The sequence below is a fragment of the Perna viridis genome, chromosome 2 (genome assembly GCF_037379345.1).
Source record: "Perna viridis isolate PV_CMFRI_1.1 ecotype Kerala chromosome 2, ASM3737934v1, whole genome shotgun sequence".
NCBI classification, from domain to species: domain Eukaryota; kingdom Metazoa; phylum Mollusca; class Bivalvia; order Mytilida; family Mytilidae; genus Perna; species Perna viridis.
Window position 1 is genome coordinate 43,121,313 of NC_142446.1, and position 25,312 is coordinate 43,146,624.

Sequence of the window (25,312 nt, forward strand, 5' to 3'; positions counted from 1 at the left end):
TGCAATGATCGATAGTTTGAAAAGAAAACAGAGAGATTACATAATGATATAAAATATAAGCACTGATTATTTACTGAAAATATTTGCTATCTCCATAAATGATGTAAATTTATAAACGACATATCTATCCTTTGTTAAGCTTCCTTCCTCTCATTCCATGTTACCGTTTTGTTTTGTTTTTTTTTTTTGTTTTTTTTTTGTTGTTTTTTTTTTTTTGTGTGTTAATTTTTTATGTTTATTTTTTTATTCTTTTTTTTGTACCATATCCTTGGTTATGAGAATAAATAACTTGTTGACTTATTGAAGAATACAATACTAATTTATCTTCAGCATGTATGATTTATAATTACATGTATGTATGTAACACTGTCATATCTCTTTTGACCATTGTTTGTTTCGTAACGGTGAAGGTTTGAGTGTCAACCTTTACGACAAAATTGAATAATTAGATACAATGAATGATGTATTGAACAGGTTATGAACCGGGGTGTGGAGGTAAATAACTATATAAGAAGTCAAGTTGGGTAGGTAAATGTTAGTTACCATTTGCTGTTCATCCATGTAAGTAAACAATGAGTATTTTATCCTTTTACGTGTCCTATATACTTTTAAAATAGAAAATAAAGTGTACATATTTGTATTAACCTTGCTTATTTCAATGTTATTCCATCTTTATTTTCAAATATCACAAATATCTTTATTTAGGAGGAAAACAATATTAACTAAATATATATCTTTAAAAATTGTTATTCTCTTTGTATCAATAAAGAAAGGTTACTTGCCTTCAAATTGACAATATTTTCAATAATATTTTTACTCCTTTTGGTATGATAATTTCCGAAAAATACGGCTGCTGGAATGCATTTTTGGCCATGGTACATTTATACATATTTGCACAATATAGAGCAGTATTTTCTTCTTAATTTTTGGGAAAGCAACCATATTTCAATTTGATAGACGTGTCATTGAACCGGAACGAGTTTTTAAATCCGATTCAACTCACAAGCCTGTTAAGTAGAAAGATTGCGAGTATTTGATTTTTTTCTCGTAGAGTGGTCCCAATAAATTAATTATTACAATAGTTTATTAGTGAAATGATACTGATATATACTCGTGCATTACATTATTTTTCCATTTCTTTTATACCAGCCAAACATCATGTTGAGACTCGTCGCCATCGCCCTATGTGCCTCCATGGCATGCGCCTTTTCCGGATACGGAAGTTACGGAGGCGGTTATGGAAATAACGGAGGAGGACTTGGAGGTTGGGGTAAAGGACAAATCATCCATATAGGAGGTGGTTATGGAGGTGGAAAAGGTGGATGGGGAAACAATTACGGAATAGGAGGAGGATATGGTGATCTTGACCTTGGATGGGGAGGCAATGGAGGTTATGGAGGATATGGACAAGGATCATGGGGAGGAAAAGGTGTAGAAATCATCAGCGGAGGCTGGGGAAACAATTACGGTCACGGAATCGGAAACGGTATCGGATACGGAAGTGGAGGATGGGGACAAGGACAGAACGGATTTGGAAAAGGAAAATTTGGTGGTAAGTGGCTTTACAAATAAAGTTTCATGCCTATAATAAAACTTATTTTTTTACGTTAAAACATCTAGTTTATCCACTTGAAAAAAGACTGTTTTACCTCCAAAGTCAAATAGAATTGAATGAGAATTATTAGTTTATTACTGCGTATTGGTATAAATTAGTTTTAATGTTAATAACATCAGATTCCTTTTTTTCCACAGGATTGTACTAAAAGACTCATGGTTGTTACTTCCAGAGTGCCAATTACCAGAATGATAGAATAATAAAATTTACATTTTTGATAAAATATTATGTGTCTTTTTTTTTTCAAATACACTCTTGTAAGGAGGTAGACCTAGGGTAAGGACACAACCCTTACAAATCATCGGAACGTTTGTATTCAGCATTTTATATCAATGTCATCTTAGCATCAAAGTAACTTAGATTAATTTCATTCTGTGTCAAATGAAAGCTTGATAGCCTTTGGTGAAATTGTATATGATACAAACATATCACTGACGTCATGAGTTATGTCCCTTACCCTAGGTCTACCTTCTTAAGGAGATGTATGGGTCTGATTGATTTGAGACGTCAATTCTAGTTTTAACGGTCGAATACTGAATTTACTGGTGCCATGTCAGTAATTTCAATGCAAATGCAACTGTTAAATAAATCTTATTATAACGAATTAAAAGCTTCAAAATAAAGAATGCGTATGATAAAAGTTTGGAAAGGTCGATCGTGGACTTGAAACCCTGAAATGTATAATGTTCTTTCCAAAGATAATCAACGTAACAACAATGTTGAAACATATCATCTTTCCTTTAATTATTTTCTACTCTCAAAGTTTCATTGTGTATTTAATACCACAAAACATGTTTTAATTATTCGTTCACCCGGGCATTCGTGTTTTATTTGTCATTTGTCATATAAGAAGACTATATGCTCGAAAACTGTCACACGTAAACAGTAAACGGCCTCTGATCCTTCTATTTGAATTAAAGTGTAATTCCCAATGCAAAAGTACAACTCAATTTTGTTTTTAGAGTTTCGCTATACTGTCATCAGCAGTATTAGTTACGGAATGCGAAGAAGTTTATTTTGTGTAAATTTCTTCATACAAAGCAATATACTCTGATACTAGTGAAATTCCTTAAGATGAGGAAGGTGAAACCATAAACGCTCCCGAAGAATTCTATGAAAACGAAAGTAAAAAAATGATCATATCAAAATATAATCGAAAAATAAAGTTTAACAAAAAGTACTCAAAATCAAAAATAACGAAGTTGGGAAACCAAATGCGCAATAAGAATGAAGTCGTAAAACTGTTTAATGTCAATTTGATGGTGTACAAGCATTGTGATATAATACAAAGACGCAATTTTTCATGTGAAAGAATAACTTTCATAAAAGATACATAAAAGATACAAGGGTGCACAGGACAAAGTTTGTTTGTCAATCCATGTTTGTCAATAATAAATATGTAATAATTTTAAAAATTAAATATATGAGGTTAGTGACAGGAATGATAAATACTTTTACAAATGTATGAACATTACATCTAACGGTTTGACATATACAGTTTGATATCATCTTTACACAAAATGCATTTATATAAAAGTAAAAGAGTAACGTAAAAACATTTTCAACTTTGCTATGTTTCAGATTGTTTTCTGTTTTGTCATGCAATACTTAAAATGGTAAGACTAAACAAAAAATATCAAAACGAAAATTAATATGAGATATCTTAAAAAAGTATTTATGTCTAAAAATGTTGAATATCAATTAAATCAAAGGCATATCAATCATACCATTTTGTCCATTACGTCTCAAGAGCTCAGTGTAAAGCGTTTTATGATATTTTTATATTCATATGTATTTTTTTTGTATATATATGCATTATAGTGCTTGTTTAAACCATATATCGTTCACCCTATATTGCATACCCTATATCACACCTCTCGACCTATACAGAAACAAATGTGGAACCATTATAAAACAGCACAATTTGAAGTAGAAAAGAAATTAATTATTTACTTATTGTACAGAAAAATACGTCAATTTATAGCACGATATTACAGGTTTTCAAGGCTGTTACATGTCACCTCTTCAACTATAGTGAATTTTATTAGCAGTTGTGAAAACCCTCAGTCTAGGCTTTGTAATGAGTCGATGCTATTCTTAATTAGTGTTATGACGCCTACGCCTTTGTTTCCTTTTCTTCTGTATAGTCTTTAATATACAATCTTTGATCTTCTCTACATTGTTGAGCACTATGAACTCGGCAAGCTGGGCCAAATTATCAAAATTGTCTTTCGTGTAGTTGAAATTTTTACAATCGTAATAACCATGATCAAATATTTTAAAGTTTTTAAGACGCTGTTTTTCAAATTGGCTTCTTTCCTCCCCTTTTAAATAGTAATTAGCAAATCATTATTAATATAAGAACAGTCTGTTTTCGAAAGACAGTTCTTAAGAAGTGCAATGAGATAAGCGTTGTTTGTGTGTGTGTTTTATTTAAATACAACTGAAATCAAAACTGGAGTGTTTCTGTTGGGTGGTGTGTGCTGTTGTAATACATATGTAATATTACGATATAATAAGACATTGTGATTAAGCGTGTAACATGTATATGTTGAAGAGTGTCATTGATGGGCATTTTTCTCTTCATTTCTGTCATTTTATAATATTTCTATAAATATTGTTTACAGAACAATTTAATAATAAATTAAAATCGCGAATATTTAAAAAGATTAAGTTAATTCACTAAAGAATATCGCCGGATAACTACTGTTCCCTAAGTGCAAGTTCGCATATCCGTATCGTTATTTCTATATCTGATACACATTCACAATGTTTCTTTCTAAGTTTCAAGGTATTTTTTTTTTCATCAACCCAAGAAAATATTTACCTGGTTTTTCATATTTCCAGAAATGTTTGTTGACTAGAACAAAGTGCATGATTGTAGGGCAGTCTACGTCTGTGTCATCATCGAACACATACACTTCTTCAATTGGTCTTCCTTTGAACTTGTCAATATTAATTGGTGGAAATTTGATGGCATTTTGTCTTGCCCATTTTTCTGCCTTTAGTATCATCTTCAAGTAAGCAAGATATTCGAGGTGATAATTTCACTTTTTCGGAGTTGTATAAATGTTTATTATAAATAGGATATTTCCAATTGATATTGTCATAAATTTAAAGTCGACCGCATCTTCAAGGTCAAATAATGTCCTTCTATTTATGTTTTTATAAATATGTTTTATCTTTACGTTTTTGTCCATAAGTTTTTGTGATTAAAGGGTAAATGTTTTTTTTTAGAATCAGTCTGGTGCACATTAATAATTAAGTAGCAGATTTTGTAAGAATCATGCAAACTCTGTAATATGTGATGCACAAAAAGGCTACTCATTTTAATTTTTGTTATGAAGTTGCATTATAGGTCTATATGATGAAATGTATAATTATTTAATCCAATCTATCTGCTCTTAGAAGATAATCAACATTGAAAATTCAACAGTTTCTATTGTATTTCAGTGTCATTTACTGACTTATCTCTTTTAATTTTAAATCCTACAATGGATTCTGCATAATTTTTATCTCTTATGAACAATGATTCTGTGAGGAGCCACATGTAATTTTCTGTTTACATAAGCATTTTAAACAAAATATAAAAAATAAAATATGTAGGCTTTCCAACAATGTGTCACATTTTGCATGATTCTTATCTGGAGAGCTACTTAAGAAACTGCAGTTGGTATGATTAGATTGTAGGCCGATTTAAAACAAAACATACTCACTTTGAATGGATGATTTAAATCTTGATGGCGGTCTGTAAATTCGAAGGACAGGATTAAATCGATGTCTCTCCCCGGTTGAAATAATAATGGGTAAGGCGAGTTCAGAGCAAGGCCAGCATCAATAAAAAGCAGAGTTTCCATGTCACTCTTAAATTTTTCTACAAAAGTAGAAATAATACTAAGATAAACACTTTTTTTGATAAGCAAGTATTTATACCATTATCTGATACGTATCCGTTAATCAAGAAACAAAAAAGAAAATGTGTGTATTTTGCCTATTCAGCTTTTCAAATTGTAAATCTTTCTGCTTTAAGTATAAATGTCATCTATACATTTTAAACTATTCTCAACGTTTGCTCCCTTGAAAAGTCGATTGAATAATAAAGTTTTCATTGAGAATTAAAATTTAGTATTTCAAACAAAATAAGACAATGTATGGTGCTTGATCATAAGGAAAACATGTTGAAAAAAGGCAATAATAAATATAAGCATTAAATAAGCAGAAGATTCCACTGTTAATTGTGCTTCTATTGACCAGCATTTAAGTTTAAATAGAGTTAATATTTGGGAAACATCTCAAAATGTAACCTCAACTTTGTTTATTTTTGCATTCTTTGTAGAATTAATACAAAAATGCATACTGGTATCACATTAGGATTTTAATAATTTAAATATTACATTATAAAAATGACATCATGAAAATGAATTCTAATTTTAATTATCTAGCCCAAGTCAGCTTTGAGTTAATCTCCGACTGAAATATAATATGATTGTCTGTAGTAAAAGCGATCGTCGTGAAGAGATAAAAACCTTATTTATCAAAAGGTGATGATAACTGACAAATGTTAGTAAAAACGGGTAATAAATGATCAAAGAACATAAAATGCTTACTATCCTTATCTTCAAATGAGACTCTATGCAAGAAGTTGTTAATTGCTGCTGCTCTTAATGTTCTGTTACGTAGGAAGCTAAAATGCATAACAATGTCACATAAACAACATACAAATTGTGTTTTCAAGTTTTTCAAATATATTTGAGAAGATTTTCAGATCAGAAAAGAAGTTCACTTCACAGAGAATACAATTTATTATATAGATAGCTGTGTTTTATCGAATGTTCCCAGTTTAATAAATTTTAGTAATTCATACCGTGAAATAAATTCGGTAATTTCACTCTCGCGCTTTCTCCCGCCAAAACATCACAACTTTGATATCAATCCGCCAATCACAGAATTTAAAGTTCATATTGAAAATATCGATAAATTATGAAGAAATCTATATTATAAATAGGATAATCAATTGGTTTTCGTGAACAACCAAAATATTATCACTCGTGTCAAGAACGCGTGAGGATTTAACTTGTGCGCCGAACAAGTTCCGCACACTCTTTAAATCTAGGCATTCTTCGGCACTCCTGATAATATTTTGGTTATTCACTCTTTCCAATTAATTATCATATTATACTTATATACACTTAAATAACATATACTATGTTTCCCCAAGAATATCACGGTTTCATAGATACGATGGGTCCCATGCTATTGCACTTAAACTTATTTGAAAATAAATTCAAAGGCTAATTTAGATCACCTACCACCTTTTTGCACGATCTACAATGAAATCTCCTACTCCATCTAACTCAACATCTCCTTCAGAGCCTACAGATATGGGGTCAGATGTCAGATCAGCTTGTGACGACAACGCGTCATTAGTCTCCCTGATATCACGTAGTTTCTGTAAAAGTTCTTCTAAGTCCTCCTCGCTTGGTTCGTTACAGTCGTTTACTGTGGTTTGACAACGTCCAAAAATATTACAATCTTCAATCGAATCGAACTTTTCATCATCGATGAAATGTGCATTTGGAGTATTTTGTTGAACATTACTTGTAAAAACTGTATCAATCACATCCATTGATTCGTCGTCATCAGTCGTTTGTATTTGGTTGGGTTGTCTACTCGAGCTATCATGTTCATTTATAGTCAAGGCTTGAAAACTGTTTCTAAGCTCATAAGTTTGATGAGAACCAATAGCCAATCTATGGTCATCATAGGACGATCCGTCAATCTCAATATCATCAGATCGGCCATGATTACTTTTAAAACATCCTGAAATAGTACCGGAACATTCGTTACCAAGACTTTCATCCCAAAGTTTAGGACGAGGACCATCTAGTTCGTCACAATTGCTTTCGGTCCCTATTCTGGTTTGAAGCCCATCAAGTTCGTCAACATCATCTATGGACTCAAGCTCATCACATGGACCATCAGTTTCTAAATCATCATCATCTGTGTCAAGTCCTTGCCATGGGCCATCAATTTCGTCTCCCCCATTAATCGCATTTTGCTTCATGGTTGATGATTTAGAAAGTCTTTTGGCACCTTTCCGTTTTTCTCGAATGAAAATTAAGTGGACAATATCTCAGTATTACAATGAAGTAGATTATAGAAAACATCTCAGAGTCGTTTATATATTTACGCTTTGATTTTATTCATTCAAGAAGACAAATTAATTAAACTCGTGTGATTAGAACGAGTACTGGATAGAGGTAACTGGTTTGTTATTTCTTACTCTGTTCTTCATTGGTCCGTGTAGCAAAATATACCATATGATAGAAGTGAACACAAAGAAGTCTTGTAATATTTTTATATATTCACGAAAAACTGTAAGTTCAATCAGCAATACCTTGTATTCTAAAACCGTGTTTAATCACCATTTCTATCGGAAATGCCTGTACATGTACCAAGTCATTACCATAACCGTGGTTTCCAACATACCGGTTTTTCACCGGACATTGTCATTTGTTATACACTTTCTTTTTTTGACTATACCGTTTGACTGTTGTCTAGATTTTACCAGTTCGATTGTCTTGTTATTATCCTTCATGTGTTTCTATTCTGACTGTGAACGATAATGTTTTAATATAAAAACTGATCCAGACAATTCAACACCTGTACAAACCGTACTCAAAGGTTTGAATCTTAACTTGATGAGTATTACTAAGAAGTATTTCATGGTATTAAAAGCAAATTTACCTTTATTATTTAACTCTTCAAAAGTCACAGTATATGCACTTCCACATATTCCTTAAGAAAAAAATATTTATTAAGTCAAAATCATTTAAAGGTACAATGTGGTTTACTTTGATAGAAAAAAACATGAGAGTTCGAGTGCAGTCACACTTAAACCGAAATTCACACGTTAAAGAAAATGGCTTAAAGACGTAATAGAAAAAAAGAATGAAAGTGTGATCACATTGCTTCCGGCGTGCTACATTGCTTCTACACCCTAAAGTAAAATACAGATTTATTAATTATTTAGAATAGTCCATTAATAACATTAAATTACAATTAAAATTTTCCCCCATATTTGTACGACAAATCCATTCAATCTGTTGTTACCTGTGAAAGATTTTTTCTATTATCTTACCCATAATTTCATGTAAGGGTAGTTCTTTTTCTTGTCTTTCTACTATCCCCCTCTGAAACTTGCTTCCAAAGTGTTTCATCTTAATGGCTGCCCCATACTTTGACAAGTTGACCTCGTACGGTGAAAACTCAACCCATTCTACAAATTTGATTTAAATTGCAGTTTCAACTCAATTACTCTTTTAAATACATGAAAACATATGCAAATTTACCTGACATTTTCATAAACCTAGCTATGCGTTTATATGTTATTTTTAAATCAACTGGTCAAAAAAGTCAATGGCGTGAAGAAATTTTCCGGGTTGAAAACATTGCAATACATTATTTCATTCGAGGCGAGGACCCACTTTGTTGTAATTATACCATCATCCATTATTGTGTTACTATTAGTACTTTTGTTACTTCACACACCAGTCACAACAGCATGGATTTAAGCCGACTATGAATAATAAATGTGATTTAATGTTAAGCTACATTCAAACCCCAAAATAGCCCTTTTTGTTCCTGTTAGAATATCAGCAGTTACTTGTACATGAATCAACGACCACATACAGTCATATGAACCCGTTTTGTGCTAGACTTTGACAGAACGTGGTCACTACTATTTGAATTTTGAATTATGATTATGTAGAATATTTTGTGTACGATAAGCCTGAACATAGTTTATACATACATTTATGAAAATAGATGTTTCATTTTGTGCTAAACCAGGTAAAGTTTGGTATTTGTTCAAGGCTTAGCACAAGATAAAACAAAAAGTGTAACCGCGCATTAAACGCACATTTTTTAAGCTGACTACCTTATTCGTAAAAATTGGTTGATAACAAAGTTTATGTAATTGTATGTAAATTCATCATCCGCTAGAGCTTCCTGTTAAGTTTTAGCCTAAAAAAGTGATTCAGAAATGTTTTTCCATTATTTTTTCTCTTTGTGCAAATGTCTCTGACATTACAATTTTCAAAAATTTTACGAAATGTAAGAATTAAATTATCAAAACGAATTTATATCAAATTACAAAGTACTTTTTTTTAATTTACTAACCATGGAACTCCATAATGTCCGTATCAGGTTTTGCGTGAATTGCTGCCAGAAGGGGTAATGGAGCTGTTCCATCATTTAGTTTCATAGCTTGTTCACTCCATCTGCTATGTGTTCTCTTAAACAGCAGACAAAAGATATAATCGGAGTAAAAATTAAAAAAGTTAAAACCAATAACAGAATCTGACTCATCAATAACAAGACTTAGTACTATCTTTAAAAAAGATAGCCCATGCATTTTTCTCGCTTTGTTGGTCTATTATTAAATAATACCAAATCCGATCAATGCGCTCTGTTTCGTATTTCAATTATTTTATTGGTTAAACAAGTAAACCAATGTATGAAAGTCAAAAACTGTTTTAGGTTAAAATATTCCGGACATAAAAAGCCCCCACTAGAGCTATCAATTTCACGGTTCTCATCACTTTTTTCCAATGAAATGCGAGATTGTAAGCGCTATCGGTTAGGCTGCCATAGTTAAGCATCATCGGTGTCACGTGATGTCAAAGAGAACTCAATACCGACTGCGTTGAAATACGCTGCAGAAAAGTGTAAAACAAATTAAACCTACAAAAAAAATAATTAAAGGTAAATCAAAGTTTCAATCAGTCACCAAGTTCTTTTTGTAAATAAAAACACGTGAAAATCATTTCACGGGAAGACATTGTATATAAAACAGAACGACAGACCATCTATTTTAATTTAGAAGTTAGCAGTTACTGAAACCTGATCAAAAAATGCAGGCATGCATTTTACCATAGAATCCATTTAAAAAAAATCAAATCGGACCAAATTAAATAAGTCGATTTCAAGTTAGATACAGCTTGTTGTCTTTTATCCAATGTGTTATAGTGTTTGTATTCTGTATCGATATCAAGAGTTAAATCCAAATTCAACAGATTTTATAGTTCGTTTTATTGTTGTGTTTTCCAACCATTGTCCCAGGTTGGGGGAAGGTTGAGCGCTAACATACATGTTTAAAACCCGCCACATACTTTATATGCCTGTCGCAGGTCATGAACCTGTAATCCAGTGGTTGTCGTTGTTTTATTCGTTTTGCGGTCTCACTATGTAGATTAGGTCGATATTCATCTTTAAAGAATAGTTTCATTTGTTTTGGGGCTTTCTGCAGCTTGTTTTATGGTATGGGTTTTGTCTATCATTGAAGAACGTTGATTGACCTGTAGAAGTTTTATTACATGTTTGTTGCTTGGTATTTGATGGATAACTGTCTCATTGGCAATTATACCACATCTCTTATTTTTATATATAAAAGATATTCTATACTAATTCTTACATCTGGAATTAGTGATTCACCCAGCAGAGGCCCAAATATATCAGAAGTAAAACTCCAATTTGTTTTCCTTGTGAGAAAACTAAAAGCTGTTTTTGTGAAAATCATTGCCATGCTGTGCTTCTTGCTAGTAATGTTTGCTCTCAGCTTTGTTTGCACATTTCTTGGGTCAATGTCTGGCCAAGATTCATCGGAATACAGAACTGCTAAATACCTATAGTAGCAAAAGGTAAGTCGATATGAATGAATATAAGCTATTTTAAGGTTGCTAAAGGATGCATATCTTGGTCTGAAAGCTTCAAAACGATGTCAGAATTATGAAACTTGTAAAACAATTTTTTAACTGTTCCCTCGGCGGGACTCAAACTCCACTGTAACATCAATGGCAACAATGCCTGCCCTAAATCCTGTACAGTAAACCACTCGACCAATTAAGCATATAAATGGATAATATACAGCTTTTGCTGACCGGGTGTTACTTACATGAACATTTAATCAGGGTTTGTAACTAAGTACATGCTATATGGTATTTCAATGCTAGTGGTCTATGGCGCTGGACTTATGAAGTTCGATTCTGCTATGGAAACAACCTAACAAATATCGCAGATCTTACTTTGTAATATATAACATGATCCGAGCAGAGTTGTCACAGTATGAGATGTACACGTTTTAAAATGGATATATATTACTGAGTATCGGGAACTTTACAAGAACAGTCAGGTCAATACAGTTATTACCTTAAAAATCTTCAAATAACAATGTTCGATACAAATTACTGTTTACTATACTTTTTAACGGAGTTTAACGGGGCTGCGTATTACATTTGATCGTTGCAAGTCGCGCCTGTTTCATATATAAGTATATAAAACAGCAATAGTGCATGTGTACGTAGAATATGGTATCTATATAGGTTTATTGTTTACACCAAAAAAAAACATAACAAAGCAGCAGCGTACGAATTCTTCTAGTAATATTGTACTCACCACAAAGGTATTCTAAGTACACGTATCATTCAAATACTCACCAAGAGGAACCTGACAGCGCTACAGTATACAATACTGTATCGAAAATTTTAGTATCATGCAGGGCGTTGATGACCCCTGACATGGCAGTCATTGCTCGGTATCCTCCACCTGATCCCATTAAAGCAATGTTTGGTACCTGTTAATATGGGTTGGATTCTGTTAATATGGTTTGGGTTATGTTAATATGGTTTGGATTCTGTTAATACGGTTTGCATCATTACATGTAAATAGCGGGTAATCATCACTATGCACAGTATAGTTATATTGTCATCATCACAGTCAATTTAATTGGCAGATATGATTATGAAGTTTAGACCAAACGTTTTCGGTAGATTTCACGTCTATTCGGATTGACAACCAATTGAATTTGATGCTTACCAAGTTTAACTCACTTGATATGTGATAAGTCTCTGCAAAAGACCGGTAGTGCCATGACTTCTTTTACATTGCCCGATTAATGCGATACGTTTCTCAGTTCCAACTTGAAATTTCTCACTTTTAACTTGAAATTTCTCAGTTTCAACTTGAAACTTCTCACTTCCAACTTGGCATTTCTCAGCTCCAAGTGTCAACTGAGAAATGTCTCGCATCAATCGGGAAAGGTGAAAGAAGTCATGGCACTACCGGTCTTTCGTAAGTCCCGCTTGCGCAACAGGATGTCACACCGGGTTTTTGTTAGAGTTCATATTTCAAATGCCTTAGTTTTGTATGATTTTATGTTTTCTTATCTTCAGTTTTATATATGTAATTGTATTTTATTTTATTGTCTTCATTGTGTATACATATCATCTTTGTTTCCGGTTTTCACGTTTGGCCATGTAATTGGATTTTGTTGTCTCTGCATAGATGACTTTCACATTCGCTTCCATTCCAAAAAAAAGTTCTTCAATTATATCGAGGTCAACTGAGGTCAGCAGGCGTAAGCTCGGGTAACATTGCAATTGGAGCCAAGGGAACAGAAATTTGATTCGATTACTGTCATAAATTTTAAATGGTACATATATTATAGAAGCATTTCCGACATTTTATGTTTGGAGACATATTTCCACATAACTATTACTGTTCTTGTAGCCTTCAAATAAACTTTCTTTATCTAGTACAAAATCGTCAACCAGTTTCCACCAGATTCGGCGTAAATGGCGAATGTGAAAGTCATGTATGTTCCTTTTATTTTGATGCTGTAGTAGTTTTGCCGATATTTTATAATATACATTTGTAGTACTCAAGTGACCGAATCGGACATAAAATCTAATTTTTTGCTGACCTAGAAATGAAAGAACATCATCGAAATAACATTTTCTAGTATTAATATTGTTATTGTTTTTCCACTTACACAAAGAAACAATAGAAAATGAATAAATGATTAATAAGCACCTCTTCTTTAAGTAGTTCCTGGTTCATTAATTTTTGAACAGCTTGTCGTACATAAAATTTCCGTTTCTCAAGAAAAGATTTCTCTTCGTTACAGAGGAATCCATCGGTATTGTACGTTCTTAGTTCTGGCATTTTTCTGAAGAACAATGGAGTAATAAAGGATTCCTTTAAAACGAACTTTGATGTATTTGATATCGGGTGTCATAAGTGTAACTGACAATGCAAATAAATAATCAAAAATGTAAAAAAAAAAAAAAATGAAAAACTACAGTTTGCTGCCTTTCCCGCAAATTTATTTATTTTTTTGATTTTGAATATCACTTAGTTTACTACTATCGTCATTTTTTACCTAAATTTTCAAATTAGTCAGTTTGTTTAATTTGCCTAGACATGATTTGGACAATTAACACACGCTAGTTGAGCTAAGTGTATATGTATATTTTTTAAAACAACAAAAAGAGAACCCCTAATAATTTTGTATATACTTACACCTCGGGACAAACTGTTACACCAACCTGTACAAGAAAAGAAATGATTTTCAATCAAAATATTGGACATTTAATAATGATAAAAAAAAAAAACAGAATGATCTTAAGAAGAAAACAAACAGTATTAAGTACCAGTCCATATAAGATTCAGACATTGATAAGGTGATTCGTGGTGTAGAAAAATCCATGGATCAGATGATGCTTTTTTGCTCTACACATGATATATTTTATGTGGCAATAGTCCTTTCTGTATTTAGATCAGTACTTTTGAGAAAACTGCACTTTTTAACCTCCCAATAAAATCAACCAAAGCAAACCAAATCAAGAACGATAACTCTTGCAAAGTGCTAAATTCATGTACAATCTATATAAATTTTATCTCAAAAGCGCAACCCCCAAATGAAAAACTAAGATTGATTATGTGGTCTGTAACTGATTCTGAATAGGAAATAAAAGTAAAGTTTGTGGGTTTTTGAAATGCATGAATCACCTCCTGTCTGATTTTTATAAAGACTGCTACTTAATAATAAATGGAAGAAGTTTCTAATCAAAGCTCGCTCACCTCTCTGTAAAACAGTTCATGTTTTTGTTTCTAGACAAAGCTCGCTCACCTCTCTGTAAAACAGCTCATGTTTTTGTTTCTAATCAAAGCTCGCTCACCTCTCCGTAAAACAGCTCCTGTTTTTGTTTCTAATCAAAGCTTGCTCACCTCTCCGTAAAACAGCTTCTGTTTTTGTTTCTAATCAAAGCCCGCTTACCTCTCTGTAAAACAGCTCCTGTTTTTGTTTCTAATTAAAGCTCGCTCACCTCTCTGTAAAACAGCTCCTGTTTTTGTTGCTAATCAAAGCTCACTCACCTCTCTATAAAACAGCTTCTGTTTTTGTTTAATATTCCCAAGAGGAATCCTTTCCACCTCCTTCTTGTTCTTCTTTACGATAATTTCTGAAAATGATTCCAAATGAAGGAGATGTCAGACGGTTTTTAGCTTTCTACCCACACAAATTTACGTACATGTATTTGGTATGTATCAATCGGTTTTAAATACCCCCTCCCCGAGTAGGTACCTTTCCATGGCCTTTTTGTTAAATGCTATAGCAGTCTCAATATATAAGGCGACTTCCTATCATGGCTTATTGATTGAAACGCAATAACTTGCAAAGATGTAGCTTCTCAGTACTAAAGTCTGTTATGTGTTTGTTTGTTTTTTTGTTGTTTTACAAGAAAAAAACATGCTCAAAAGAAAGACCCCTCTTGAAGTTTTGATGTCCTAATTTAAGCTAATAATCGAGAACTTAGACAGTTTTTTACCTGCTTGCACCGAGTCGGTTTCATCAAGATACACCTTATATGATTTTTTACTGTCCTTGAAAGAATTTGATAAATCTTTAGTTCCTTTCAAACTTAATTCAAAATCCGTGTTACTGTCTACAAAAAAGAATTTTTAAAACAAATCAGACATTTTTTGATAGATTTTGAGGTCTTTGTTATTTTGAAAATGCAGTCATAGCGACTCCTTAACGTCTATCGTATATAAGTTGAGTACGAATTTTTTTTTAACTTCATGTTATTGTTAGTTAACTTTTCCAAATCCAATTGGTCGGATTTCAGATTATAGCAAAAACATGAAAATAACAAATTATTTATTTGTTAACTTATTAATTATGTAATAAAAGAGCTTAGATATTTAAAAAATATATATATAATTACTCCAGACCAGCAATTACCGGAAAACATTCATTTTCGTTTTGTCGATCTGTTCAGCGTAAGAGATATATAATTGGGGATCGTGAGTTGACTATATGTAGCTTTTAATTAAAAATTTGACATTTTTGTTAAACCACTTTTTGGCAAAGTAGAAAAACTTTTGTCTGACAGTGAGATCGTATAGAAGCTAAGAGTGTTCTACTATAGCAAGCTCAGGGTGTTCTAATGAAACAAGATAAAGGTGTTTCATCTAAAGTAAGCATAGGGCGTTTTACAGTTGCAAGCTAAGATGTTTACTCTAGCAAGCTAAGGGTATTCTATTGTAGGTAGCTAGGATTTTACTGTAGTAATCTAAAGGTGTGCTACTGTTCGAAGTTAAGAGTGTTCTACAGTATAAAGCTAAGTGTCTTCTACTATATATTAAGCTAAGGATGCTCTACTGTAGCAGGTTGAGGGTGTTCTACTGTAGTATGCTGAAGAGTGTTAGTAAAAGGTGATCTACTGTAGCATGCTAAGGGTGTTCTAATGTAGCAAGCTAAGGGTGTTATAATGCAGCAAACTAAGGGAGTTCTACTGTACCAAGTTAAGAGTGTTCCATTGTAATAAGTTAAAGGTGTTCTATTGTAGCATACTAAGAGTGCTCTACTCTAGCAAGCTAAGGGTGTTTTACTGTAGCAAGCTAAGATTGTTCTTCTGTATAAAATTAAGGGTGATGTCCTGTATAAAGCTAAGGGAATTCTTATGTAGCAAGCTAAGACTGTTCTAATGTAGCAAGTTAAGGGTGTTCTACGGTAGCAAGTTATATTCTATTGTTGCAAGCTAAGAGTGTTCTAATATTTAAAGCTAAGGTGTTTTTACTGTAGCAAGTTAAGGGTGTACTACTGTAGCAAGTAAGGGTGTTCTACTGTATAACGCTAAGGGCTTTCCACTGTTTCAAGCTAAGGGTGTTCTACTGTAGCAAGCTAAGGGCGTTCCAATGTATAAAGCTAAGGTGTTTTACTGAAGCCAGTTAAGAGTGTTCTACTGTAGCAAGCTACGGCTGTTCTATTGTACCAAGCTAAGGGTGTACTACTGTAGCAAGTAAGGGTATTCTACTGTATAACGCTAAGGGCTTTCTACTGTTTCAAGCTAAGGGTGTTCTACTGTAGCAAGCTAAGGGTGTTCTAATGTATAAAGCTAAGGTGTTCTACTGAAGCCAGTTAAGAGTGCTCTACTGTAGCAAGCTACGGCTGTTCTATTGTACCAAGCTAAGGGTGTACTACTGTAGCAAGTAAGGGTGTTCTATTGTATAACGCTAAGGGCTTTCTACTGTGGCAAACTAAGGGTGTTCTACTATAGCAAGTTAAAGGTGTTCTAATGTATAAAGCTAAGGTGTTCTACTGAAGCAAGTTAAAAGTGTTCTATTGTAGCAAGCCACGGCCGTTCTATTGTACCAAGCTAAGGGTGTACTACTCTAGCAAGTAAGGATGTTCCACTGTATAACGCTAAGGGCTTTCTACTGTAGCAAGCCAAGGGTGTTCTACTGTAGAAAGGTAAGGGTGATCTACTGTAGCAAGCTAAGGATGTTCTAATGTATAAAGCTAAGGTGTTCTACTGTAGCAAGCTAAGGGTGTTCTATTGTAGCAAGCTAAGGATGTTCTAATATATAAAGCTAAGATGTTCTACTGTAGCAAGCTAAGGGTGCTCTACTGTAGTAATGTAAGAGTGTTCTACTGTATAAAGCTAAGGGAACTCTGATGTAGAAAGCTAAGACTATTCTAATGTAACAAGCTAAGTGTTTTCTACGGTAGCAAGCTAAAGGTGTTCTCCGTAGCAAGCTAAGGATGTTCTCATATATAAAGCTAATGTGTTCTACTGAAGCAAGTTAAGGGTGTTCAACTGTAGCTAGCTAAGCCTTTACTGTTGCAAACTTAGGGTGTTCTAATGTAGTAGCAAGTTAAAGGTTTTTCACTATAGCAGGTTAAGGGTGTTCTCCTCTATAAGACTAAGGATGTTCTTCTGTAGTAAGCTATGGCTGTTATACTATATAAAGATAGGGGTGTTACACTAGCAGACAAATGGTGTTTAACTCGTGTCTCTTCCCAAAATCACGAAAATTCTTCATTCTTTAACAAACTCTGTGACCGTACGGGATTTGGAGGGACAAAATGATGTGAATGACTTATTCCTTTTCGAACTCCATAGTGTAGCATATGTTTTACTTGGATTTTTTCAGATCTGTGGTATCTTATTATTATCCATGCAGTACCTCTTGGTGACTTTTCTGGTGTCAATGTGACTCTCACGTATGCTCTACTTTTTGCCTATGAATAAAAACAATCTTTCATAAACATAACTATGTTGCCATGTATCAATCTTGTTTTGTGAGACAACTCCCCCAGCTTTGTATAATGTATATGTCACCTTGTTTAAACAAAATCGTCCATATAATGTTTTTTAGCACCTTAAACTATAATAGCTATTAACAGTAAAATCGGCAATGTGTAGATTTTTTCTTTATATCATGTATTATTGAATTAATGTTTTTCTTTTTCCGTGATGTATCGGACGTTGCACCAATAATATAAATAAACTTTTAAATTTTTAAAAGTGGGTATGATTTTGGTTGAACTATTTATGGTATTAAATTGTATTATTAAATCATATATAATAAAAGATCCCTTTTTTAATGGAATGTTTAGATACTTTTGGGCCATGTGAGTTTGACATTTTACATTGAAATAGAACTCTGCTTCATTTAAGGAATGACTGTTATATTTTTTCGGTCTATGAAGAAATATCCTCAATCATGTGGTGCTCACTAAACAACTTATGTAGTAGCTTATTTTCAAGTGTGTACCACGGACATTGAGGTAATTTCAAAAAGGCCGAAAAAAATGTTTAATAGTCATTCCTTATAATTAAATCATAGTATCCAAATTCAAAGAGTAAATCATTTAAGAATGTTGATGACATCATAGTCACATTACAAAATTTGGTTTTTGAGATAATAGACAAACTCGTTTATCCAATCAGAAAGCGTGTTACATCTAAAAGTAAATTATCAAGGGTTAACTATTGTATTTGTTAACTTATTGAAATGTAATATGACTTGTATACTTCAAAGTTTGGTTATCACATTATGTTCAGTCTGATGTAAAATATTAATAAGAATAAAACTAAATCGTCTTAATATTATATAATTAGGTTAAACGGTACCCTTGAAGTGAAAACTGTATCAGAGACTAGAAAATCTTACCCTGTATACCACTCTATTCCTCCTAAAAAAGAAAAAAGTAAATCATCATATCATAAAATAGTACATTTGTAGTTTACTATGCAAATGGTATAATAAAAAAACAACGAAAGAACGGATATCAAAGTGACTGCAGCAAATGGATTGAGTATTATAACTTCTTGTTTTTAGTACAAAGCAAGATACTGATGAGAGTACTTCAAAACAGAATAAGTGATGCTACGTACTAATATAACTTAAAGTCCTGAGAGAGAAAAAAAACAACCAGGATGAAGGTGTCGATCATTAAACCATTAAAAAACATACATGTAATAGACCAAAGCATTCACTGAGTACCAGAACAAACTGAAAATCATCAATTTCGTATGGCCTATGAGTGCGTTTAAAGAAGCTGCTAATGGGCCATCCTTTTAAGAGACTATCCATGTAGAAACCAGGTAGTTCCAATGATATCGATGGCACTTGAAAATTTCTATCTTTGTTCCAATGTAATGTTTATAATTATCATAAATATGTCAAATAGCATAAAGATTTTTTTCAAATGACAATGGATGGCTCAGAAAATGAATTTAAAGTTCTTAAGTTTTTAAAGTCTCTGTGGGCCTCGCTGTGGTAAAACTCTTTTATATCAGCTATGCACAACACGTTCAATTTATCACACAACTCATTACTGCCCGGACATAAAAGTAAAAAAGTTAAGGGTCAACGGTCACCAACCATGGTATGCAACACATTGTCCTGAGTTCATCTGCATTCCTACAAAATATCAAAATCCTACCCAAATAGGCAAAAAGGGACAACCCGGACATTAACCTTTCATGTATGAGGTCAAAGTTCATTGGCCAAGGTATGCGACACAGTCATCATCTTGGAAGATCTAGCATCATGTCAACAAAATTACGGCCCTGAGACGAATATGTCTTGTAAAATCATAAATATGACCTTAAATTCAAAGGTCATTAACCATGGTATGCAACACATTGTCTTGAGCGGATCTGCCCTCATGCCAAAAATTAAAAAACCCGACGACAGATTTACAGCCCGGATACGATTTGGAGGGACGAACGGGCGGACAGACTCGTTACTAAAGTGTGTCTGTCACAGATATGGTGGAAACTAGTTGAGTCATTAGGTGCAGATAGGCACGGAGAGGGGGAGTGAGTGTTTGACATGCTGTTGATTTATTTCCTTGCCTGAAACTTATCCCAGCTTATGATTAATTACTTTTATTTTACATTTACATTTTTACAACTAGAGAGAGGACCTTTATTATATAAAAAAAAATAGTTGTTAAGTTTCTCCGTATAATATTATTAGTGTTTTACCCTGCTGTCTTACGATGTGCACTTTGAGTTCTTCTCAAAGAAATATCTGTATTGAACCTCGGTCTCTGCGAGTCTGTACTGTGTTGCCTTCTCAATCGTTCAACATCTATTGGTGTCAGACGTTGAGGTTTCCATTTAACAGTTTGTGTTGTTTCAGCCATCTCCTTTAATACCATAAGTAGCTATTTGCTTTATTGAGCAGACTTTTTTTATATTTTTTTTTCGGAACCTGAAATAAGATTGTTCAGAGAAGTTTAACTTGACGTCTATTAACACATCAATTTACCGTTTTGTCCAACTGACGAAAGTAAAAATACTTTATCACATATTATAGATTTTCCAAAAACTCACTTTGAGCCTAATGTAGGGTTTATAAGTCTCGTTCTAGTTTCAGTTTCCCTTCCGGAATTTCCGGTGTAGAACGTATTGAAATCCGAAGACCGATATGCATTTTAGTGTGTACTTTCGGGAAATTCAAACGCTGCTTCACAATGCAAAATCTTCTATTTTATGCTATTCTAAACAATTTTATCTCTTAGAACTTGATAATTGTCATTTTTAATCAGTATTTTTACCCAAAAATGATACTTCGCTTTTAATGTTGAACTCAATGCTACGTTAATGACGAATCTCCATACATTTGAATGGTAGACTAGGACCCATTCTTACGGAACCACGGAGTCACATGACGAGACTTACATACCCTATTCAAGTTCTCGTGGGGAAAATATAGGACCCATTGCATTTAACTTGGCTTCGGCAATCAGTTATCAAATTATTAAATATTTGACAAATAAATATTTCAGTTTATGCTTATTTTAAAAGACAACCAGTCGAAGAAAGATTCGTATCTAGCAATGAAAAGAGAAACTCGTTTAACACATCCTTCCTATTTATTCTAAATATAGAAACAATCACGACCATTTTTTTTCTTTGAAAAATGTAAAAGACGAAAACGGTTCATAATATAAAAATTCCGAAGCGTCAGCAGTGGAATGATTCATATATTTAGTACGTCAAAATCCAAAATCACGGCCTAAACGTGAACACATGAAACAAATTCGTTCATAAATGACACGAAAAACGACACCTATACAATGTCTTTCTAAAATAATTCTTAATATGTATAATTGTAACACAAGGCACATGTACTTTTCTGACTTTCAATTCTCGTTTAAAATGTAAATCTATTTAAACATACTTTTTATACAAGACCTTTTCTTTGAAATTTAGTGATGAATGACCGACACTTTTCTCAAGTAAGTAAGGAACTGATAATAGTCCTGGTTGACATAATTTATTTAATGAACGATCGGTTTAGTCGTATTATTGTTACAATATACCTAATATTATCTATATCGCTTTTTATGCTATTTATATCAGTAGGTGGGCTGACATAACCTTCGTGCATCCAGCAATCATCAAAATAAATATGATTTTTAGGTATCCTTATACCTCGCATATACGAATCTTTTTGTCGTCAAAAAATAAACTGAATCATTTTTGTTTTTTTTTTTTTTTGCTACTTTTTGTACTTCGTTGAGGCAACAATCCATTTTTTACGTTTTTTTTTCTTCGGACTTCTACTTTCTACAAAACGATTGATTTTTTTACTATTGGAGTTAAACTCCCGAGCAGCAATCATTATATTTCAGCTATATTCAGGCGAAATGAAATGATGATGATGAAATGAAAAAAGGAGTAGGACACAAGGTTAATAGGGTCGACAAATTTTGAAAAAGAAAGGGATGGGTAGGATCGGGTTGGGCAATTTAGCCTCTTGTGGCAGAGCGCAAAGGTTCCTTCTCCTATGGAACAGGACTCTTCGCAGGGCTCCTACGTGGCATCTTTCCCAACACGGTACGCCACTATGGTTTGCGGTCAGGTTTTCCATATTATAGCCTGACAACCCCAGCATGTTACACACCAGGGTTTCCGCATTCCACCACCTATAGGCACATAACGCAGTTACTCTGACGGCAGAGCGCCTTAGTCCCCGGCTAGTGTTCTGAGCACTATTTTGTTTTATTTTACGACAAGCTTAGGGCTGCTGCGGGACTATTCTTTTGACACCCGGACCCGCACGAAGTTAACTGATATATATATATATATTATCATGTAGCTCAATTCATCGGCTTTACAATGGTACCAAAAAATTGCGGTAACAGTAAGGATTTTGGAATAAAAGGAAAAAAATAAAAGTACTCCTACCCCACCGAAAAATCGCTGAAATTGACATATTTTTTCATGTCAAATCCCCTAGAGGAATTATACTTCAGTAAAAAATGCATTTTTTTTTGTATTTTCTGTTTAGTATTCACAATTAATACTTCTGAGGTTCTTTCGATGAATTTTGGGGGTTTTCGTAATAAGAATAAATCAAAAATGTAAAAAATTATATTTCCGATTTTTCCGTAAAAAGTCACATAAATTCGACTCTACTATTTATTGCTCAACTAAAACGTCTAAATTTGGTATCTTTAAATAGATAAATTTCCTAAACAAAAATAAACTAAAAACTAATTTGAAAGAAAAATGGTAAAAATACTACCCCTAACCCAAGAAAACTGGTCTCAGTAACAAACAGAATTCCAATTCACATCGTACCGACATCGTACAACTTATATATTAGGCATTCGTAATTTAGATAATAATGTACCCAACATATCTGGTCAATTCAGGCGCTTAAATTTTCTTTTTGGGATTACAATAACTGTAAAATAGTAAAAAGGAAATTTTCAGAAGTTCAGAATTTCTTCCATATCACCGTTATTTCCTTTTTTCAGAATACAGTAGATTAAACAAGCTTTTGCGTGAAACAGCTCATTAATATGGTGTCTTAGCTTCCAAATGAGCCCAAGTAATAAATATTTGAACTTTGCCAAGTCGAATTAGGTGAAAAATTGCCACTCCTACCCATGAAAAATAATACCTCAGCATGAACTAAAATGTTAATTGTTTATTTTACCCCAAAACCCTTAGTGTAACTCTCTTGGTGCCATTGTAAAGTTGACACATTAGGCGACATAATGATACGTTAATTAGTTTAGTTTGTTCACACATGCTGTCCTAGGAAGGCTTAGAGGCTCAAACAATTGAGTAACAAAAATCTTGGCTTTTTGACCCGGTGGTATAAAAATATAGGCTTATACTGAAAAAGAATCCAAGAATACTCTTTGACGACAAATCGTTTCGGTAATGGGAGGTATAAAGGTAACTTAATCACCAGAAAGTCGATGAGTGGTGGTGCACGGTGGACCCCCCGAGCCCATGGTTTACATCAAAGTTAACAAGTAAATTGTAGACTGAATTATTGTATCAAATCACACATTTTTAAATACATGTACATGTATTTCAAGGTTATCGATTCGAAATATTACTCTTTTTTTTTGCATGCTCACTCGACCAGAACGATTTTTAATTGCACACCGCTTTTGAACAGAGAGCAATAAAGCTAGACTGAAGCTAGCGAACAATTATATGATCATATCTGATTACCAAAAATCTAAGTAATGAAGTATAGCGCACGGGTCTCCTCTATAACCTCCTGGCACTATTTCAAGTGAGCCTCTTAAAATTGGGTCCAAGTGAGGTCCCCGATTTTACACTTGGAAAACTTTTGATCGATTGGCACTTCCCTGAATTACACTTGACCCCTACTTTTTTTCGACGAAGAATAATGCGTACGGGTCACCTCTACAACGCGAAACCCAAGACCTCCTGGCACTATTTCAAATAAGGCCCTTAAAGTTGGGTCCTATTGGGTTCCGACCCTACCCATCTCTCCCTTTTTCTTGTGGCAATCAAAATTTGTAGTCCCTATTATTCTTGTGTACCATCCCTTTTTCATTTCATCATCATCATTTCATATTCATTTTATCATCCCTTTCATGTTCATCGCCTGAATATAGCTAAAATATTGCTGCTCGGGCGTTATACCTCAACAATCAATAAATCGAATATCTTCTGGACCGTAGGGTTCTTGTTCGGTTATTCGGTTCAAAATACATTGACACGAATTAAGGGTTCGATTAAGACAGGTTTTAAGGTTTTACTGTATATAATATTGAGTTACCTACATTGAATAGAAACTGAAACAATTGTTTTGGCTCAGGGGCGGGGGAGGTTTATATTACGTAATGGAGAATTTTAATTTTAATAAAGTTTTCAGGAAAGTCGCAAAATTAAATTTCTTTTTTTTAAATATGTAAATAATACCGTCATAATTACTCGGAAAGTTTCGGTTTCAAATGTTACATTGAATAGCAAACTAAGGAAACAGAAAATCACTCAAACCATGTAGAAGCAGTTTGAAAAGAGGAGAGAGACAAATCAACATGGCGAATCTGATATGGTAGCGTTTAAATATTCTGACATGTAAAGTAAAGTGTGCTACGAGCTCTAATATCAAAATATAGCCCATATATAGCGCATACTATGTAAATCTTTCCACAGGTGGATTCAAAAATTCTGAAAAATCTCTGTACCAATGTTTATGGGCTTTATGAGAAATAAAGATAGATAGAAGACAGAGGGGGTGATTTCCCGCTGACTGACAAAGGAGGGGACACTCCAGGGGCTTGCATCTGCCTAGTGGAGCACCAGTTGTTTCTGCGAATGTTTTTATTCCAGATGCCCATCAACCTAACTTACAATGGTAAAATAACGATAAAGGTTATGCATGTTCAAACAAATAAATTATCAATTGATAGCTTCTTAAAATTTCTTCTAGTTTTTTAAAGTAAAAACATACTTACTGTGAATATTCAATAAAAGCCAAATTTATTGAACTTACGAAATTCGGGGTTAATGAATATAAACATCACAAATAGGTATAACAGTGTGAAAAAAAAGAACAGAAACAAGGAAGTGAATACAAAATTACCGGAATTAACTGCTTGAGATGAATTTATTGTCGACTCACTTTTAAAGATGATTGAGATAGCCTATTGATCAGATTGAGATATCTCATTTGAACACATTCCCAACCAGGAAAAAAACAATTTGTTCTTGATTTTCAGATTTGGCATGCACAGTCAAACCAAATGAACAAACATTCAAATCAGACAATATT

General features: G+C 33.3%; 2 protein-coding genes across 3 annotated transcripts; one reads left to right on the top strand and one right to left on the bottom strand.

Moving 5' to 3' along the window:
• Positions 1–1,158: 1,158 nt before the first annotated feature.
• Positions 1,159–1,576, top strand: LOC148625197 (uncharacterized). The gene has a single exon (XM_088571197.1). It carries the CDS (start codon positions 1,159–1,161, stop codon positions 1,570–1,572), a length of 414 nt encoding a protein of 137 aa, XP_088427323.1. The 3' UTR covers positions 1,573–1,576.
• Positions 1,577–2,843: 1,267 nt separating this feature from the next.
• Positions 2,844–25,113, bottom strand: LOC148625198 (cytosolic phospholipase A2-like). 2 transcript variants are annotated; one of them, XM_088568572.1, is made up of 18 exons: positions 24,996–25,113; positions 20,239–20,467; positions 18,917–18,938; positions 17,927–17,981; positions 15,283–15,399; positions 14,831–14,916; positions 13,976–14,001; positions 13,487–13,622; positions 12,112–12,248; positions 11,091–11,301; positions 9,797–9,911; positions 8,757–8,894; positions 8,363–8,413; positions 6,925–7,720; positions 6,223–6,299; positions 5,332–5,489; positions 4,443–4,629; positions 2,844–3,939 (listed from the first exon to the last, which is right to left on the bottom strand). In XM_088568572.1, exons 2-18 carry the CDS (start codon positions 20,412–20,414, stop codon positions 3,713–3,715), a joined length of 2,715 nt encoding a protein of 904 aa, XP_088424698.1. In that variant the 5' UTR covers positions 20,415–20,467; positions 24,996–25,113; the 3' UTR covers positions 2,844–3,712. The 2 variants fall into 2 exon arrangements, with proteins under 2 accessions (XP_088424698.1, XP_088424699.1); XM_088568573.1 differs by having other exon boundaries at positions 25,034–25,098.
• Between the last annotated feature and the right edge of the window lie 199 nt (positions 25,114–25,312).